The following is a 14,875-nucleotide window of genomic DNA, read 5'->3' as shown; positions in this document are numbered from 1 at the left end:
GTGCTCGAAAAGTCGTTATTTTATTTGTAAAAGAAAAAATCATAAAAAATAAGATGGCGAAACAGCATTATTGCTGCTCCGCCAAACAACGTAAGTAATAATTAGCATTAATTTGAACTGTAATATTTACACTGGAGTAAAATTTTAACGCAGATTTTTCATATATGCGGAATTTGGTGGATACATTGATTATAGTTCCGCGCATGATTATTTGCAAAAAATTTAAGAAATATGAACCATTTACACAGACTATTACCATAAAAAATAAAGGACTGGTGAGAATTTTGGCATATAATAATGATTTATTTCCTTTTAACTTTTACCGAACTATCTTATCAGTATCCCCGAAATTTAACATATTATACGGACAGCATGCAGGATACAAATATCATATTTCCCCGATTTTGGGAACATACCTACTTGCAGCCGGACGAAATATTTGAAATAAAAGTTGTAATTAAACCAAATGCACATAGTGCGCAAACCAAATGCAGGCATATTTATATTGAATCTGCTCATCCAAATATAACTTTTGAAATTCCAATTGGTAAGCTTGCAATATTATTTTTGTTAACCTTAATCATTGCATCAAACTTGATTGATATTGTAATATTTTTATTTTTAAAGTATGTGGTTGTAAGCTAAAACATATTTTCTAAAATATTATTACTAGTATCAAAATCAATGAATGAATGCTATCTGCCAAAATCAATTGACTTTCCCTCCACAACACTTGATGATACTGCTTACTACGAATTTGTTGCCTACAATCCAACCAAGGATGTCCAATCACTTTTTTTTAGAACGTAAAAATTACTTAAAAATATTTGAAAAATATTTACTAATTTTAATATAATCTTATCTAATTAGCTATCCTAAGAATATCAAGGTCACCCAAAGCAAAAATCGCATACCACCCCACGAAAGCATAAAGGTGTTGTTAGTTCTCAAAGTGAATAATCTTAATATAATGCAAGATATAATCAAAACTAAAATAGAAATCCGTAAGTTAAAATCTTATAATATTATGATTTATTTATTTAAAAAAAAAAAAAATATTGTATATATTTTAATTACAGTTAATTTAGAGATTCAAATTATGCATACTCCATTAATAAACTCCTTTTACATAAATACAAATCTATTAATCTTCGAATCGTTGAAATATGAACGCGAAACAACACGCAGTTTTACTGTTTGTAATGAATCGAATGAGGATAAAAATTTTACAACCACCTTCTTTACCGATCCCGAACAGTTAGAAGAAAACTTTGACTATAAAATGGATGCAAGACAATCACAATCGTACTCCATACGTAGTTCCAGTTCCTTCAATATGATTCATACGCCATTATCCCACCCATGCGATTTGATGGCTTACAAACACTTTCGTATCAGCAATGAGGTGTGTATTAGGATTATTAAGTTTGCCATGAAGTTTGTAAAACCCAAAAGGAGACATCGGAGACTCTATAAATGTATAAATAATGAGCGTGACGAGCTGAGTCGATGTAGCCATGTCCGTCTCTCTGTCTGTATATACGCCAACTGGTCCCACAGTTTTTGATAAATTTATCGATGCTTGAATACGTTCATTGCCCCCCAAAAAGCTGCTCTTTTTTTGGAACCGCCTATATTGGACCACTATAGCAAATAGCTGCCATACAAACTGATCGAGCAAAATCAAAACTTTTTTATTTCACAAATTATCTTCACGAAATTTGGTACAAATTATTGCTCAAGGCAATGCTAGAATCTGAACAAATTGTTTAGATCGGACCACTATAGTAGCATCAAATTTAAAAGCTGTTTATTTCTTATAAAATAACCTTAATTTAACTTGAATATTGTTTATATCAAATAGCGATTTCAGATTGGGTTATACACATAGTTGCTATAAGAAATGCACTTGGTAAGGATATTAAAGCTTCTGTGCAGCAAAAGTTAAACTTTTTTCTTGATTTCTATAATTTTCAGCATTAATACCTTAAATATTCATGTTTTGCAACAGATTTTTTCAATACGTTTAATTCAATGGCAGTCACACCAATAGAACCGTTGTAATTTAATTTTTATAAAAATATATGACAACCTTTTTTTGTCTAAAGAGGAAACATAATAAAAAATTAAAATTTTACTATTGTTAATTTATCGTCATTGAATTTGACATAATAAACACCGTAAATTAATCAGATATTTCGAGTTCCATCTTTGAATCAAATGTATCGTCCGAATATTTTATTTCATTCGGTTAAAGAGATCCAACTATGCCGTAAATGATATGATATAATATATATGATTTTTAGAAATATACCGATCCCAGCACAACTAACAGAAATATCTGATATTTTATCTGCATATTTTATTTTATGTCAAAAATCATATCAACTTTTCAAACAGTAATAGATTTCTTCTATGTACTTCCTGATCTCTTATTATCCTTATATATGCTCAAAATTTCATTTAAATCACCTAAACCGTGAAATAAACTAATTGGTCTAATTCAAAAATTTTTATTGACAGAACTTTAAGATTGAAGGTAAAAGTTCTATGGAGATCCCTGTATGTTTTCATCCGGTTACGCTTAAAGAGTGTGATTTTAGGGAAGAAGAACCATCACCGCACAAAGTGAGGACGATATTATTTTTAACTATAGGCGAAGAAATGTCAATAGTCCGCCAATTAATACATTTTCAAGGTGCTATTATTGGACCAGAGGTCGAAATCACGCCAAAAGATATATACTTACGAACTATTTACATGGGCGAAGAACACTGCACGGTTATTAAGGTTTTAAATATAGATGGTGAGTATGCTCCTATTCTTCTCTTTCACAGTTATTATCTTTATCATTTTCAATAGGTAAAGTGAATGCCTGTGTAAAGTTCAAAGACGTTTATAATTTTGAAACTGCCGGTGCTGTTGTACAACCGCAAGAGGGTTACGATTTGGAACCTTGTAAAAGTGGAATTTTTCGAATCTCATTTTTCTCAAAAGTGATTGGAGCTTTTGTGGCAAAACTACGTTTTAAGGTCAGAAATGGTGATATGGAAGAAGTGAACATAAGGTGTGTGTGTGCAACTGTTGTAGTTTTCTTGTAAAGCATTTGAATGAGAGTAATTTAACATATATTATATATATTTAGTCTTGAGATCTGAAAACTTTGAAATTTAAATATAGGTTTTTGCATCATATAACTTTTTATACAATAATTTTAAACTTGAAAATTAACACGAAAATATTCTCTCTCTCTCTCCCCCTCCAAAATAGAGGTAACTCGCAACATGCACGCGTTAAAATGTTTCCAGATGAATTAGATATTGGTTGTGTGCCATTTGGTATACCATGCAAACGTTTTATATTAATAGTGAATCCATTTATGATACCGATTGCGGTGCAATTTACCGTTGGCGAAGATGGTGACGAGATACCATTGGTACTTAATGTAAACGACGCTGATGGTTTGCCAGTTATAACGGTTAAGGATTATATATCCGCAATGATTGCGATGGCGGAAGAGGAATTAGATCCGTATGCAGTTGAAGAACCAACGGTACAATTAGTAAGTAGATCGGATTCATTACTTTCGTATCGCTCCGTTAGCACGGAAGAGTCCACATGCAGCTCATATTTTGAGGAAGAGATTTTAGGTGAGCAGGACAACTTCATTTTATTATACAATACTCTAAACAAAGTTTTATATCATTTACTCCCTTCCTCTAGAGAAAATACCAGATTTCGCATTTACCATTATAAGGAAATTAGGAGAAGCACGTCATTTAGAGCAGAAAGAGGTCGAAGAGTGTGTTGTCAGTGCGACTTTAGATGTGCTACTTAAGACCAATTACTTCAATTCGCTCAAACAATTTGCAAATTATGCACAAATGGATTGGAATATTATACCATTTAATCCGAAAGAGATTTATTGTGACAAGGAAATTATATATCTGCAACCGAATGCGGGTAAAACGGTAACCGTGCTGCTCATACCGAACAGAGTCGGCTTATTCAATCGTGCGCTCAACGTGCGTGTTTGTCCAATAACCGAAGAGGAACTGAATATGAAAAATACAGACTTTTCTTGGGATTTACGAGACAGATCTTTTGTATGTTCCAAAATGCTTACAACTAAAATTTGGATGGAATATGCCTGCCATTTGCCCATTATTAATTTTACACAAGAGATTAACTATGAATCCGAAGAGACTTATATTGATGATGAGGTGCAATGCGCTATGTTCTTTAAGAATTCATTCAACGTTCCTGGATTTTTTTACTACGATGTTATAGTAATTACATTTTCGTACCAATTTTCTACAAATTTATATTTCATTTTGTGTGTCTTTTCAGCCTTCGGATGAAAATGGCGAAATGATATTTCCGGAAAATATTTTGAAATTCTTCATACCCGCCTTTGGAAAGGTGGTTGTACACTGTACTGTAATATTTCGTCGTTTAGGCAAAATCAAACTCTCTGGACTGTAAGCAACAACATGCAATCGTTAAGTAACATATAAAAAATACACTTTTTTTCAGCATTAAAATCGTCGGAAATTTAAATGGATCGCCATTTCATATAATCGCAGATGTCAAACCTGTGAAAATTAAAGTGTCTACGACACGTGTTTACAGACGACAAAAAGTGCTCGAAACAACCGCAGAACATATTTATATAACAAATGAAACGCCAACGGTGACTAGGTTCACAGTGAAATTGGTAAGCAAAAAGCTTCGAGCTGTTCTTTCTTTAGAGATTTTAGTCTTTGATCTCAACAGATTGTTGAGTTAGGTTTGAGATCACGCTTGAAAACACACAAAACAACAGAAATCTGTGAGAGTCAATACTTGCAGTCAACCCACTTAACTGAGTACACACACAATCGAGGGCTTTTTTATTACAAGTCCGAATTAAGCCTAACTTTCTTGTTTTTTACTGATTATTATATATATGTACATATTTTTTGTGATCTATATTTATAGAAAAATACGAAATATCAACATGTTGAGCCCAGAGGAGCCATACTCTCTCCTGAGGGACAGAGTACTTATATATCAATTTTTTCAAAATTCTACGATGCCGAAACCTATTACAATACCTTAGTAATAAGTGTTGCTAACAGTAGTACTATAGTAAGTGACATGGCATGTAATTTGTATAATTTTACAATCCCTTCTAAATTTATGACAATTATGCAGGAAATACCACTCATCTACATTGTAGAAGGCTCACCCATAGGTGTAGAACCTAACATTTTCAAAGGTCACGATTGTGGTACACTTATGATTAATTGTCTTGATAAGTACGAATCTGATGTACCAAAGTACGTACAGGAAGTGAAGTTGACGAATAAAGGCAAGCACAAGTACTGCTTGTATATAGATAAGCTGCGTAATAATGTCACAAAATGTGCTATTGAACTTGGTCATGGTCATCTAACGGTATCGCCGAAGACGCTCTGTCTTGAACCACAATCGGAGGGTACACTATATATAACGGCAGATTCGTGCGAAGCTGGTGTAATTTTTAATGAATTTCGTGTGAGAACTATTGATCAGGAGCACAAATTAAAAGTGCACACAACACGGTTTACAGCAACGGCCACATTTGTGGAACCGGAAATACATTGGTGCCAGAAACTGATAAACATGGAGTACAATAGAACGCATTTTTATAAAGAACATCCGGTGCTCGGTAAGAAAACAACTATGATCTTATTTTAGTGTGAACTACACGCTAGTAAATGTACAGGTCTTAAATCAAAACTAGAATTCTATAATTAATATCTACTGCTATCTTTGAAAAGTCTAAGATCCCATAATTTGTTATTAATATATATTGTATTTTTCGTGATAAAAGCCATAGCATGTTTGAAAAACATGGTAGATGTGAAGTGTAAAGTTTGGCTGAAAATTGTGGGACCCTTCAAAATAAAACATTTATTTGAGCATAATTTTGCCAAGATCATAAATTTCCCCATGACTGGTTTGGAGCAAAAAGAAATTATAATTTCTCTGAATAAATCTGCAATACGAGATGAATTTTGTTCCACCGTTGATGGGCGTATTCTCTGCGAAGCAAATAATAAATATCAGGTAATAACTAATATCGAAAATTTGTAGGATCATTTGAATTAAATGAGGAAATGTTCCTTCCCCAAGAGATCGCTGCCGTTAAAGTTGAAAATCCGCAGCCCAGAGTTGAGAATCATGCAACCGGATATGATACTATTTACACGAGAAAACCCAAGCCTAACCTACGTCGAATTGCGCAATATTTCCTGCTTGAATGCACAGTACAAATGGAAGAAAGTCGAAGAAAAAACGGCATATGTTTCGGATGTAAGTTAGAAAAACATATACGAAATTTTAAAACTAGTTCTTGCATAATAATAATTTAACACTTTTCAGTATGATGATACTTATAAATTCTCATTGGACATACTCTCCGAAATTCTACGCATGTTGGATATTGATGGCAGCGATTCAGATGAAGATTCACTTTACCAAAGAAATATGACATTGCGTTACCAGAAATATCGTTGTCGACTGCATAAACTTCAAGATCCGATTGGCATTGACGAAATCATCAATGAAATCATAAACAATTTGGATTTGGAACACAAACGTTATATGATAAAAGTCGATGATCCATATGATCCTTGTTTGAGTGCGAGACGTTGCTCTTCTGGTGAGTTTGTACGCAAAACTTTGGATGCAGTTTTGTATGGTCTGAAGTTGGAAGATTCCTATGACATATCACAAGAGAGTATAGAAGAGTGTGATAGTGATCGCACCATACATTTTATTGAGAAGACGGGCCATATATCGAAATTTAATACAGTGCAGTGTGCACTCTTTTTGCCGCCAGTAAAACCGGGTAAAGTGGTTTCATACCTGGAATGAGATGCTCATAGACTTTTTAACGTTATATGTTTTTGATTAATTTTTAGGTTATGCTAAGACGGCGATATTTGTACTCGACACTGTTGGTAGTTGCCCTCAGCAATTTGATATAACACTAATTAATTTGGAAAGAGTTATGGAATTCTCCTCGGAAAACGTATACCTTGGTATTCAGGTAATAATTTAAATTAAAGCCTAGATACGGTCTGTACGGCCGTCCGTACGTTCGTCCGTCTGTCCGCGCAAGCTTGACTTGAGTAAGAATATTGTGATGAAACTTGGTAAACATTTTCATCATTTTTGATCGGTCATTTTGTATGACAACTTATCCTATAATAGTTCAATCTAAACAATTTACAAAAGGGTCATTTACCACATAAAATGTAAACAAAAGGGTCATTGACTCCCAAATGTAATCAAAGGTTGCTGTATTGGCTAAATGTAAACAAAGGTTGTGGATTTGACTAAATATAAATAAAAAGGACATTGACCTCACAAAATGGAAACAAAGGAGTCATTGACCTCGGAAAAATGTAAACAAAAGAGTAATTGACGCCATAATGTAAACAAAGGGGTATTGACCTCATAAAAAGTAAACAAAAGAGTCATTGACCCCATAATGTAAACAAAGGGCCCTTCCTTACTTGTTAAGATATCGGTATGAAATTTTGGACACGCTCTTTTTTTCCCCAAAAAAACTGCTTGTTTGTCGGAACCGCCGATATCGGATTACTATAGCATATAGCTGCCATACAAACTGAACGATCTATTCGGGTTCTTGTACGGAAAACTTTTTTATTTGACACGATATCTTCACGATTTTATGAAATATGTTTGCAGCAAAGACCTCGAGTAACAGTGAAAAATACTTTAGTGGTTTGACAAAGTTTTTAGACTCACTAGAAAAATTAAGACTATCTACGAATAGCAGTTCAACACTATTTTACACTTTTTCAGCCATGGTACGAGCTTTTCAAAACATCAGTAAGAATAATAAACGTCACACAATATCCCATCACAGTGAGTATTAATCATAAAACAGTGGTTGACAAAAGTCAGCGACTCAGTCAAGGCTATGCAAAAATCATCGGAGAGAAGACGTTTGATATTTGCAAATTCAAGTCAAAACTATTGACAGTCGAGGGTTTAATGGGTTTCTCCGAGCAATTCGCGCACGACATACAAGTAAACGCTAATAAAAGTGAAGAACAGACTATACACTTTCGTGGGCAAGGTATTATGCCCATAATTGAAGTTGTAACGAAATTATCACGACCCGAGCAGGAAATTGAAGAAATATTAGAAGAATATGAATTGCTGCAAATAATTTATCATTTCGAAGTATTTAAATCTATCACCGAATACGATGAGGATATGCCAGTGCCAAGAGAGGAAGACAATGTCAGTATGTTAACTACCAAATACTCGCTTAGTAGCTATCACACGGGAAGCAGCAAGAGTACTTCAAGTAGTCGGGAGGCACGTTTCTATAGCATGATGAAAACCTATGTAATTATTAATAATAATGCGGAGCTGCCACATGCTAGCGTGCTGGAACAGCTAATTGAGACACAAAAGTTCATAAGACAATTACGTGAAAATCCCAAATCGGCAGCACTGTTGCGTAAGGTGCATCAGGATTATTTGAAATTGATTTGCAACTACGGTGAATCAATGCCGATTAATTTGAAGCATTTCACCACGCAACCCTTGCCATTTCATCAGCAGGGTTTCGTATTAAATATGAATGTATTGGCTTTGGGACAGTTGAGAAAGTTCACGATCGATCTGCATTTCCATGGGCCAGGAAAATTGATTGCGTCTGTGCGTACCGAGGTGAAAATACCCGGATTATATGTGGATTTCGAAGTGAGAAAGAGGTATGTATGAACGATTTTATAGTTGCTAAATTTTCTAACAAATTATATTTGATATTATTTTTAAAGTGAGGATCATGATTACTTATTTTATGCGGCTGAAAAGAAATCGCCCAGCTTGTTTGGCAAACGCTATCGAAATATGTACGAACGTGTCATTGATTTGGAAACAGATCCGAAGGTGAAACATGCGCATTCCTTCGATTTAGATAAGACAGAGCATCATACACGCATGGAAGTGGGCGCTAAGCAGCGCAAAGAATTACAAAACTATTATAATAGTCTAAATAAATCGGTGTATGAAGATCACAGGCATCACTTTACTTTATGTAAAATATTTAGCAATAGCAAAACGAACTATTGCAGCGGTGAAGCGTGTATTGTGGTGCTGATCAAGCCGGAAGTAAAGTTTTATGAAGAGGGACAAGTTCTTGAAGACTATCTATATATAGATGTGAGTGAAAAATAGAGAAAAAAAATATTAACGCTATTTAAATGATTGAATTTTTCGATTTTTTTAGCTGCACTTGGGGCCAACTTTACCCATACTACTACGTGGCATCATCTCGAAACAATTTCGAAAATAAAGCGATTCGACGTAACAAAACGAATGCGAGTTTTTTGTAATATTTTTATTTTTTATATTTTAGTCACATGTAAAATTTTATTATTGCTATAAATATATAATTTTATATTTCACTATTAGTGTTTAAAACGCACATATACATTATTTTTTAATCAACAAATTTTTAAACGGTCAACAGTACATATTTAATTGACGGAAAAAGTAATGGAAAATAAATAAGACAATGAAACTACTCATTACGGGCAGTCCAGCGGCTTTGACCCAACTCATTATGCTGTGGAAGATAAAGGAAATAAGTTTTTTTTTAATAATATATACAAAATATATTTATTGATATTTGCAAGATATATTATATAATAATTTAGCAAAATATTTTACCACTTAAATACATTTTTTTTCGTAAATTGATAACTTTAATATGTTTAATAATGTATGTATATTTTGACATAAATTTGTAATGTTTTTCATATTATTAGGAAATTTTATATAGGTATATATTCTTTATATTTTTAATACTAATTTATATTTACTAATTAATTTTTTCAGTTTTACTAAATTTTTTTTTTTCAAAATTTTTGTGTTAAATTTTTAAAGTCTTTTCTATATATATTTTTTTTTTCATAAAACTGCTGTAATATTACTCACTTAAAATCATCGGGGTAAAACTCAAATGGTTGCGTGGGTATTTCACCACAATTCGTAATGATAACTGGATCCATTGGAAAATCGTCAGTATCTGTTTTAACCTAAAACATTCGCATATTACAAATTTAAGACAATCTTTTACTTAAATTGAACTCACGTCCTCAATTGCATGCACCGTATCGATACCATCGAGCACTTTACCAAACACTGTATGTTTACCATCAAGCCACGAAGCCGATATAGTAGTTATATAAAATTGACAACCATTCGTGTCAGGTCCACGATTTGCCATGCCTAAATATCCAGGACGATTGTGTGCAACAGTCAATGCCTCATCTTCAAAATAATCACCATAAATGCTGGTAGAACCTGTACCATCGCCTGTAATTACAATAATTAGTTGTGGTATACAAGAACAGCGCAGTACCCAGTCACATCACAAATACCCATTACACACTTTCGACAATTTGATAAAGCGAAAAATCAACAAAAATACACAAAAGAATCTATTTAACATCCAGTACGCTCCTCGAAGACATAAAGAAAATAACGTAATCAACCACAGCGAAGGAACGATATTAAAGTGACGCTGGATTTTCTGCTGAAATTTCGAATATGATGGTAAAAAATCGATAAACTATACGTTTAATAATAGTATGGGTGATCTAACGAACGGAAAGTTGGATAAAATACTTTTGGAAGAAAACAAGAAATAACAAAATTCTGTAGATATACCTTCTTTTGTTCGAAAACCGAAAAAAAAACTGTAAAACAAGTATTATCCTATGGCAAAATGCGGAAACATCTCAATTGTCTTAAGACATGATATAATTTTGATTTCTAATAAAACATTTTAGCATATTCTGCTGCTCAATGGTATTTTGTATTTTTTTATTGTTGTACATTAGGTACGCGGTCTGGAATAAGACTTAAGTCGACTTGAGCAAATTTAATATATTGCCGCAAGTTTGATTAAGAAAGATATATTACAGCGCTATATGGCATATAACCGCTAATTTTTTTACTATACTAAATTCCCTAACTAAACACAACCGCTTATCCAGTAGTAATTATTTTCCGAACCACCAAAGACTCACCATTTAAAATATCGCCACCTTGTATGAGAAAACGATTAATTACGCGATGAAATTTAGAACCCGCATATGTAGTGCCATTGATGCCACGTAAGCAGATGTGTCGAAAATTAGCGACTGCCTTTGGTGCGATTTTACCAAACAGCCCTAAAACTATGCGACCCAGCGGTTTCTTCTGATGCTTCACATCTAAATAAACTTTAGAAGTTACTGTAAAGCTCAGACCCTCAGCTATGGCTAGTATAGAAGTGAGTCCGAGCAAAATTTTATAGAGTTGCATTGTGGAATTTTAAGTAAATCTTAATTACTCTAAAATTTTATACGTTTCCTATGAACACAATCGTCGTACTAACCGCGGTAAATGTAGTTTGTCGATTGAGGACGCGCGAAAATAACTGAAAATTTTTCAAGAAACCTTATAACTATTGAAAGTTAAGTTCAAAAGCATACATTTTCACCACCCACATATACATGGTGTACTAAATATATACAAATGTGTCTATTGTCGATTCTTACACACATCGATTTACATATTCACTGCAAAGCGTACCTATTACTAAATATTTTGATTTTCTACCATTGCCTAATAGATGACGAAATTGATTTTCCATTCTTCCATTTTTCATTTTTCATTTTCCTCCATGGTATTGCTATTTTTGTATTAATTTAGCATAAAAATGTACTAGTTTGAGTTTCATATGCTACTTTTGTTGTTGTTGCTGTTGTTTAAAATAGTCTTAGCAATAATTAAACAGATAAAATATTTTAATTACAACTCGCGACTTTTCTGTGCGTATACTTTTATTTTCCACTAATGGCATAATGGATTTTCATTAAAATCCTTAGTATAATTAGTTGAATAAGTTTATTATGTATATTGATTTTTCGATATGAATGAATTATATCCACTTGTGAATTTCAAAACATGGAATTTTATTTTGCTTATACATACATATGTCTATCAATTGTACATATGTACATATATTTGAAAATATTCTCCAAAAATTTTAAGTTGATCCGTCTTATAATTTCGGAGATATGATTTTATATTTATATTTTTAAACTTAGTGTTCGCTTCCCAAAACTTTAAGCGCGTTTTTTCGAAACACTGTTTTTAGTTTCGGTGAGAAAAATTTCCCTCCGATCCGATTTCCTTTTGGCTGTAATTGTAATTTTGCACGCCCTTCTTAGATATATGTACATATTTGTCAGGTAATGATCAAATTTTTGATTATAATTCGATTGTAAATTTGTTAAATTTTTTCACAAAAAACGACCTTTTTTGTTTTGTTGGAGGTTAAGCAGAAATATCATAATATTTTTATTAAAGTACAAATTTAGTTATACATATAAATAATTAATGTAAAAAGATATTTTAAATGCTTCTTTAAATATCCAAACACTTACCCGTATACATTTATTACCGCTCACATAATACGCTCATATACTCGTATGCATACACATATGTAAGTATAGTTAGAAGCCTCCAACTTCGCTGGTGTATACAATACATATTTCACATAATTAAATGCTATGCTATATTTCATGTAATCACTTCTTCATAACTCGTTGATTTATTGGCTAGAACATCTGCTAGATTTCGCACTCGTTACTTTGCTTGTTCGCTATTTCACTGTTGTAAAGCTGGTATGCACACACACACATTTACATGTAATGACTTTCCACTACTGCGCCTGCCGCTTGAGCTTGTTCGCTACCGGCACACACACCCTAACAGCACATACAATGTTCGCTTGAAAATTAAAACAATAAAAACACTACTATATATAAAATTTTAGCACATAGCGACTAACCACAAACACTTGTTTTATTTTATTACACAAATATTTAATTTATAGCAGAATTACACACGAATTGAAAATGTTCACTGACTGAACGCTTGTAGCTAACTCGTTCGCAGCGAGTAACGGAACGGGAACTAAATAGAAAGTACTGTTGGTCAAGGAAGTAAGTTTGCATTCGTACAGGGTTGTTGAGTGAAATTATTTAATAGTACAATTAATAATAAATGGAAGTTGTACAAATTAAATAATTATGTAAATATGTTCAAAATTACATAACTAGCTAATAAAAGTGGAGACTTGTGTAATGATGTTGTTTTATAAATTGTGTCATATATTGATGATCGATTTTTGCAAATCAAATTTTTGTGTAATCATATTTGATATCTTATTAACGGGATATTCTAGTTTAGAAATATAAAAAAAAAATCGATTTATCCCAAATTCTAATCAAACAATTTACTTGAAAATTGGCATGCTTTCTCTGTATGTATCTTTTCATGAATAAAAGTGTTATAAGAAAAATTGGCCAGTTGTACTAATTTTAAAAAATATGGAAAAGTGAAAAAAAAATTAAAAAATTTTAAGTTTTTGAGTAGTCGCCATTTTGCGAGCAGTTTCAAAGCTTAGTGCCATAGATTAGACTACTCCGATAACCTGTGCTATGGGTCATATACTCATTTAGCATCCACATCAAATCAATCTAACTGGTAAAGATCACTATTTTCAACATACTCGTATTAGTGAAAAGATATAAGTAGTTTTTACTATCGAATCCCATTATGCTAGTTGAAATATCGTAAGTGAGGGCATATCAAGGTGTTTGCTTTTTCTTTGACGGTAAATCATAACGCGATCAAGAACTTTCTTTCAAATATCAAACATCTTAACCGACCTATACCGCATATTGCATACACTTTATTGAATACATTAGAGTTTGAATAAAATCTGGATCAATTTCACACGATTTACATAGAATTCAATCTGTATAACATGTTGAAAGAGTATAGTGATTGATATACGTGCATTCGAATAACTATTTGAGTTTAATACCTGCAATTGCAACCCTACTTCCTTTCCAATTACTTCTTTCAGTTCCGTTCCATTTCTAACAACAATATGCGCCGGTCACGCTTAGCCCGAGAAAATAGTAAAATTCATAATTTATTAAGTGTTAAATTAAATAATTTGGTGATTTCACAAGTCTAGATATATATTTCAATGAAATAGAGTAAAAGTGTTGGCGCGGGCTATATTTTTTATAAAGTTATTTGAAAGTGAAAATTGTATGTGTGCCAGTGGCAAACAAATACAGCGATAAAGCGAAGCTGACCGGCGCAATAGAGGAAATAGCAATTAATAGTGTATACAAAATGTGTATGTAATTATGTATGTGTGTTTAAGTGTTTGCGCAAGGCGATTAAAAAGCGAAAATGTAGTGATATGAAAAATCATTTTATTTCTTTAATATATAAAATAAGAAAGAATTAATTTTACCAAGTTAATGTTTTATTCGGTGATAAAATAAAAAGTTTTTAATGTAAAGTGTAAGTGAGTTATATTTATGGAAAACAAGAGCAAACGGAAATAAATTTTTGCAGAAGTACTTGAGGATAAGTGGTGAGTGTTGTCATAACATATCAAATTTGACCCAGACTCACAAATAAAAAATACATTTCCGCTAAATTTATTAAAAATCTGTATTATCGCCTTCAAAATAGGCACCTGAAGCATACCAAATCTTAATCCAATTTCCATATATTTGTTATAACTTACAAGCCTCGGCTGGGCTAGCATTCAGTGCATTCAGCGAATTTTTGTTTTCGTTTTCGGCTCATTTTCGGAGCATTATTCATTAGATTGTTGAACTATAAAATATGTAGTACTTCTACATACATGCCATAAATGCATTTATAAAATATAGTGCACGTTTATTTATACTGGTACATCGATAAAAATTTTCTTTGC

General features: G+C 32.6%; 2 protein-coding genes and 1 long non-coding RNA gene across 3 annotated transcripts in view; 1 reads left to right on the top strand and 2 right to left on the bottom strand.

Annotated features, from left to right (window-relative positions):
• Positions 1 to 13,035, bottom strand: part of LOC138856368 (uncharacterized) — a 33,275-nt gene extending 20,240 nt beyond the window's left edge. The window contains exon 1 of the long non-coding RNA XR_011395592.1: positions 12,513 to 13,035. This is a non-coding gene — a long non-coding RNA (uncharacterized lncRNA). The remainder of the gene's footprint in view (positions 1 to 12,512) is intronic.
• On the top strand, positions 28 to 9,479 carry LOC106627616 (uncharacterized). The gene is made up of 21 exons (XM_014247797.3): positions 28 to 90; positions 154 to 275; positions 340 to 547; positions 674 to 806; positions 871 to 1,004; positions 1,080 to 1,405; positions 2,524 to 2,806; positions 2,863 to 3,067; positions 3,271 to 3,650; positions 3,724 to 4,289; positions 4,351 to 4,481; positions 4,537 to 4,717; positions 4,981 to 5,130; positions 5,197 to 5,692; positions 5,858 to 6,093; positions 6,160 to 6,339; positions 6,409 to 6,877; positions 6,951 to 7,078; positions 7,861 to 8,783; positions 8,850 to 9,234; positions 9,302 to 9,479. The coding sequence occupies exons 1-21, from the start codon at positions 54 to 56 to the stop codon at positions 9,365 to 9,367; spliced, it is 5,739 nt and encodes a 1,912-aa protein (XP_014103272.3). The 5' UTR covers positions 28 to 53; the 3' UTR covers positions 9,368 to 9,479.
• Positions 9,482 to 11,468, bottom strand: ninaA (neither inactivation nor afterpotential A). The gene is made up of 4 exons (XM_014247796.3): positions 11,109 to 11,468; positions 10,169 to 10,392; positions 10,012 to 10,112; positions 9,482 to 9,640 (listed from the first exon to the last, which is right to left on the bottom strand). The coding sequence occupies exons 1-4, from the start codon at positions 11,383 to 11,385 to the stop codon at positions 9,538 to 9,540; spliced, it is 705 nt and encodes a 234-aa protein (XP_014103271.3). The 5' UTR covers positions 11,386 to 11,468; the 3' UTR covers positions 9,482 to 9,537.
• Positions 13,036 to 14,875: the final 1,840 nt, after the last annotated feature.

The sequence above is a fragment of the Bactrocera oleae genome, chromosome 3, assembly GCF_042242935.1.
Source record: "Bactrocera oleae isolate idBacOlea1 chromosome 3, idBacOlea1, whole genome shotgun sequence".
Classification (NCBI taxonomy): Eukaryota; Metazoa; Arthropoda; class Insecta; order Diptera; family Tephritidae; genus Bactrocera; species Bactrocera oleae.
The sequence above is the reverse complement of the archived record's forward strand: the minus strand, read 5'-3'. Positions and strand labels throughout refer to the sequence as shown.

Coding starts and splice junctions, on each gene's coding strand:
- ninaA (XM_014247796.3), bottom strand. CDS start 11,385: ATGCAACTCTATAAAATTTTGCTCGGACTCACTTCTATACTAGCCATA. Junction 10,113..10,168: donor CGGTGCATGCAATTGAGGAC/GTGAGTTCAATT, acceptor CGAATGTTTTAG/GTTAAAACAGATACTGACGA. Junction 9,641..10,011: donor TTTTACCCCGATGATTTTAA/GTGAGTAATATT, acceptor TATCTTCCACAG/CATAATGAGTTGGGTCAAAG.
- LOC106627616 (XM_014247797.3), top strand. CDS start 54: ATGGCGAAACAGCATTATTGCTGCTCCGCCAAACAAC. Junction 91..153: donor TTGCTGCTCCGCCAAACAAC/GTAAGTAATAAT, acceptor ATTTTAACGCAG/ATTTTTCATATATGCGGAAT. Junction 7,079..7,860: donor ACGTATACCTTGGTATTCAG/GTAATAATTTAA, acceptor ACACTTTTTCAG/CCATGGTACGAGCTTTTCAA.